Source organism: Triticum aestivum, chromosome 7D (genome assembly GCF_018294505.1).
Source record: "Triticum aestivum cultivar Chinese Spring chromosome 7D, IWGSC CS RefSeq v2.1, whole genome shotgun sequence".
In the NCBI taxonomy this organism is placed as follows: domain Eukaryota; kingdom Viridiplantae; phylum Streptophyta; class Magnoliopsida; order Poales; family Poaceae; genus Triticum; species Triticum aestivum.
Genome location: NC_057814.1, coordinates 180,223,141 through 180,228,072, shown reverse-complemented (window position 1 = coordinate 180,228,072; position 4,932 = coordinate 180,223,141). Strand labels below are relative to the sequence as shown.

At 53.1% G+C, this 4,932-nt stretch overlaps 1 protein-coding gene across 1 annotated transcript; it reads right to left on the bottom strand.

Moving 5' to 3' along the window:
* Positions 1-2,297: 2,297 nt before the first annotated feature.
* On the bottom strand, positions 2,298-3,983 carry LOC123165825 (UDP-glycosyltransferase CGT). The gene has a single exon (XM_044583558.1). It carries the CDS (start codon positions 3,874-3,876, stop codon positions 2,452-2,454), a length of 1,425 nt encoding a protein of 474 aa, XP_044439493.1. The 5' UTR covers positions 3,877-3,983; the 3' UTR covers positions 2,298-2,451.
* Positions 3,984-4,932: the final 949 nt, after the last annotated feature.

Below are 4,932 nucleotides of genomic sequence, written 5' to 3'. Positions count from 1 at the left end.
GGAAGGCTGTGGTGGCCGGAATCAAGCCGAGGCCGAGGCGGCCATGGAGGACGGCGACGAACAGAGGCGGGAGGAGGCCGCTCCGGTGGACTAGGGAGGCGAGGGAGGGATGAGTGAGCTACGGAGGACCTCGGGGGACTCATATATAGGCCAGGGGAGAGCTCTAGAGCATCACGGGCGAGCTCACGCCAAGCTCTAATGGAGGACAGTGGCTGGGCGCAGCATGGGCACGGCTCTAGCGGCGCATTAATGGTGAACTAGGACGGGGCAGCTACTAGACATGAATGGAGGTCGAGACGAGGAGGGAGACAACGGGAATAGCGGCCGGTCAGAGCGCGAGTTTGCCATGACACAAGTGTGATCACCGCATGCACTGTTGCAAATGGCTCGTTTTGGCCGGAACGACCATGTACATTAGATAGACCGTAGTGCCCTCAGGTGCAATGAAGGAAGAAAGGATCCCAGAGGCAAAGAAGAGATTTGCAGACGGCCCCAAAGCAGACCAACAACCAAGTGTTTGTGTTGTGCAGTGCGGACACCAGTTTGGGAACGAAGGAAAGGATTTGTCTGGTGATGATCACATACTAAAATTATGCTGATAGCCAAAAATCAGCTTAGGAGGAGAGGTTTAGAGGGTACTTGCTGTTGAAACCACCATAATTGCCAGAATAAGAGATGATGACGTAACACTTACATAATTGCATGAAATGAGCTAAAATTTGGACGAGGTGGGTTGTTTGATCATATGAAGCTTCTGTAAGAGTTTCATGCCATTTGGAAATACCAAAATGGTACTTGCTTCACAATGCTTCATTCTGACCAGAAACTTGGAAACATTGCACAGGGAAAATGGTTTGATGAATTGAGCCAAAACTTGATGGAGACAGTAGATATATATAGGAGAATGCCCTGGTAAATTTTCAGCTTAAATGAAGCAATATAAAATATGGTTGCTTCACAAACTAAAAATCTGACCAGAAACAAATATTTGGAGCTGGGCTCACATAGATGAGTTACATGAGCTCAAATTTGGTGGAGAGTGATGATTTGATAATACGAAGGACCTTGCAAAATTTCAACTCGTTTGGATATGCCTAGCTAGTACTTCCTTCACAATGACTTCCCTTGGACAGGAACTTTGAAAAATTGCTCAGGAATATTTACTAGGAAAATTGAGTTGAATTTTGGCATGGGACAATTATATGGACAGGAAAAGATGTCCAAAAAGTTTGGGGTCAATCAAGCAAAGATAAATGACACTTCCTTCTCAAACCACCACTTAGGACAGAATAGGAAAAGAATTATTGAAGGATGATTTATGAACATGGCAATGAAAAGTTTTGCCATATTTGAGCAAGATATGACCCAAACAATTTATGAGAATTATTTGGGGATTTATGGAGTGACAGAAAGATAGGTTGCTTCACAATCTAGGGTTTAAAGGGTTATTCCTTTAACAGAAAAATGAATATTCCCTAGAAAAAGAATATTGGATTAGGTCAAGGATGAAAATGACATGATCTTGGGATGATGATGAGGATGGCAAGCCACTATAAAACCTAGAAAGACATGATCTTCCCAAGTTTCAAAACCACATAGCCACGGAAAAACAATTCAAATCAAGAAATCCAGGAAAATCATCAGAAAAAGGGCAAAATCCAGGATGTTACAGTAGCGACGCATGAGAGGATCGGATCAGATCACAGAGAGGGTGTGCAGAGAGGAGAGGATATGGGGTTGGCCGACGCAAGAACCCTGCTTAAAATAGCGTGAGCAGGCGGACAGACGCCGCTTCAATGCGGCGTAGCGGTCGAAGTAGCCTTCTCAGTTGCCACTGCCGCGCGGCTGATACGCCCGCATCGACGAGCAGATCTCACAGTTGTGCTGCGTTTGGTGCGACAAGTCCGTGAATGAGGATGTGCCTTGGCGATCGCGATGTCGCGCGGGGGCGTCCTCCACTACCTAGCTGAGTGCGGTGGTGGCTCGTCGTCGCGGAGCATCGGCGGGCGCAGTAGAGGGCAACGGAGGGGCCACCGGCCAGCCCGACCTGGCATACGAGGTCACCGGTCATCGTCCGCTATAAATTACTTTAGAGTTTTTCTAAGTTCTAGTTGAATATACGAAATATCTTTTGATTTATGTAAATTATATTGAATTTTTGTCATTTGCATGGGTTACATCATGTTTGCATAATATTTGTCCATCTAGTTTAAATTTTGTTTGTATTGCGGATGAAAGTGTAGGGCAAGCGTTCCGTTTATGCCCTAACGTAACTTGTACTAGCTTTATCACATGTATTTGTCGTTGGTTTTTGTAACAGCGTGTTCATTCTTTCGTTCTTACATTTGTTCAGTTTCCAATAAAATGGCAGATCGTTTGTTTAACAATAGTCGAGGTACTATACAGCAATTATTGCTTGTTCACGCTTCTTCGAAATGTAGCCATGTCGTATTACTTGCTGACGCTTAGATCCCGGCAACGTTGCACGAATTGGGCCAAGCTCCGGTAGCTCGTGCCGCCGTCGGCGACTGCCTCCGCCGCCGCATCCTGGACGCTTACCGCCTTATTCCTCACCGTCTTGTCCGCCATTACAGTCTTGACCTTCTCCGCGATATTATGCCCGCTCACCGTTCCCTCCTCCCCCTCCCAGCTCCACCGCTCCTCCCAGACGCCGAGCCCGCTGCGCGCCACCACGCCGGCGTTCACCCGCTGGTCCCCGAACCTCGGCCATGCCAGAACCGGCAATCCGTTCGCCGCCGCCTCCGTGACCGAGTTCCAGCCGCAGTGGCTGATGAACAGACCGATGGATTCTTGCTTCAGAACCTCTTCTTGCTCCACCCAACCCTTGGTCACCATGCCCCGCCCCTGCACACGCTCCAAGAACCCTTCGCCGAGCAGCTCGCTGAGCTCGGCCTCGTCGTCTCTGTCGACGACGGTGCTTTTCACCACCCACAGGAACCGGTGGCCGCTCGCCTCGAGCCCGACGGCGAGCTCCCTGAGCTGGTCCTTGGATATGGCCTTCCGGCTGCCGAAGCTGACGTACACCACCGACCTCGCCGGCTGCGCCTCGAGCCACCGCATGTAATCAGCTTGATTTTCCGGCGGTTCACTTGCCGAAAAGCTCACCGGAGCGAGTGGACCAACCGAGAAAACCGGTGGGAACCCGGCTGCGACGGAGCCATTCCGGAGCGCAGCTATGGCTTCTGGCTCGAACGCGTCGAAGGAATTGACCAGGAGGCCGTCTGCTTTGGCGAGCTCTCGGCCGTTAGCGACGAACTGCTGGGTGAAGAGGTGCTCGGGGTGGTGCAGCGCCTGCGGGATGGAAGCCTTGGGGACGCGGTACACGCCCGGGATGCCGACGTCGCCGACGGGGCCGCCGGCATTCGCGTCGAGGTAGGCGGGGAAGTGGACGCACAGGGAGAGCATCGCGGCGGAGGCGGTGAAGAGGACGTAGCAGGGGAGGCGGAGGTCCCTGGCGACGGGTATGACGACGGAGGCCAGCGCGATGTCCGTCACGAGCGCCGACGCGCCGGCGCCGGCGAGGAGCGGGCCGAGGAGGGGCGCGGAGCGGCGCATGGCCTCGAAGCGGAGGAAGAAGGGGTCGGCGCCGGGGAACTCGGATGCGTCGAACGGCGCGAGGTGGAAGTCGAGGCGGCGCACGGCCGGGCACGCGCCGAACAGGGCGTCGAGGTGCGCCGACTCGGCGGACGACACGGTGGGGAGCACGGTGGCGACCGAGACGCCGCAGCCGTGGCCGGGGGAGGAGAGGGACACCGCGAGGCGGCTGAACGGGACGAGGTGGCCCATCCCGGCGCTCGGGAGGAGCACGACGTGGGGGTGGGGCAGGGCGCCCGAGGCGTCGCCGGAGGTCGGCATTGCCGGCGAGACCGTGGAGATGTTTTCTCTTTCTGCGAGTGCGAGGAGCGTGGATGCTCTGCTCTTTTCGGCTAGCTCGTGCAGGGCAGGAGGGATAAAAGCTCTGCCAGGTCCAGGTGGCTTAATACTAGAGGGCCTCGATTGTTTTGGGAGATGTAGCAGTGCTCTGCACCGCACGACTCAACAACCAGTTTGGTTTTTTGAAAGAAAAAAAACAACCAGCTTGGTACTAGTGCACAAACGAATAGCCAGTCAGTGGCGCAGTAGGTGCAACGTCCGGACAGATATACCTGCACATCGTGTGTGAAATGTGAGCTTTACTGCGAAAACGGAAACATCACCTTTATTTTCATTATTCGGCCACGTCAGCAGGGCAGCAGCTACACAGGACTGCACGACACAGCACCCGCTGGACGCGGCTCGTCTGCAGTGCCTTCACGCACGGCAGAACTGCCGTACGGGCCAAAATCAACCATTCATTCACTTTTCATCCCATTCAACGGACTGCTGCTACTCACCAACAAACGAACAGAAGGGTCCAACGAACTTGCTTGTTTCTCTATACTCTGAATCTTCTCGCGCCAAAAATTAGAGAGAGGCCTACTGCATGGATCATAAAAGTAGCGGACCGTCGAGCCGCTGTGCCCTCGTTGCTATTGAGCTGCATCAGTTTCGTCGCCGTCAAGCTGCCGCCGCCGTCGTCGCCGCCACGTTACGTCCAACGGAGCCACCTCCGCGTCGTCACCGTCGAGCTGCAGCCGCTGCGTTACCGTCAAGCCACTGTCGCTGCCATGTTGGTTGAGATGCCGCAGTTGCATCGCATCCCATCCTCTATCTGGTCCTCTGAAGTCTGAAGTGCCCCAAGTTTGCTAGTGGTCTCTAGGTACAGCCATGCCAAGCACCAAAAATTGCAGGTACAGCCGTGCCAAGCACAATCCGAATATAGCAGTTTTCAGTTTTCTCAAGGAAACTGAAGTGCACTCTATTAACAGAGTACTGAAATTAGTGTACGCTGGGCATAAATAAATAACTTAAAAATAGAACTGTAATATTTAT

What these genes read in the sequence shown, in the direction of transcription:
- LOC123165825 (XM_044583558.1), bottom strand. Translation starts at nt 3,876, where the DNA reads ATGCCGACCTCCGGCGACGCCTCGGGCGCCCTGCCCCACCCCCACGTC.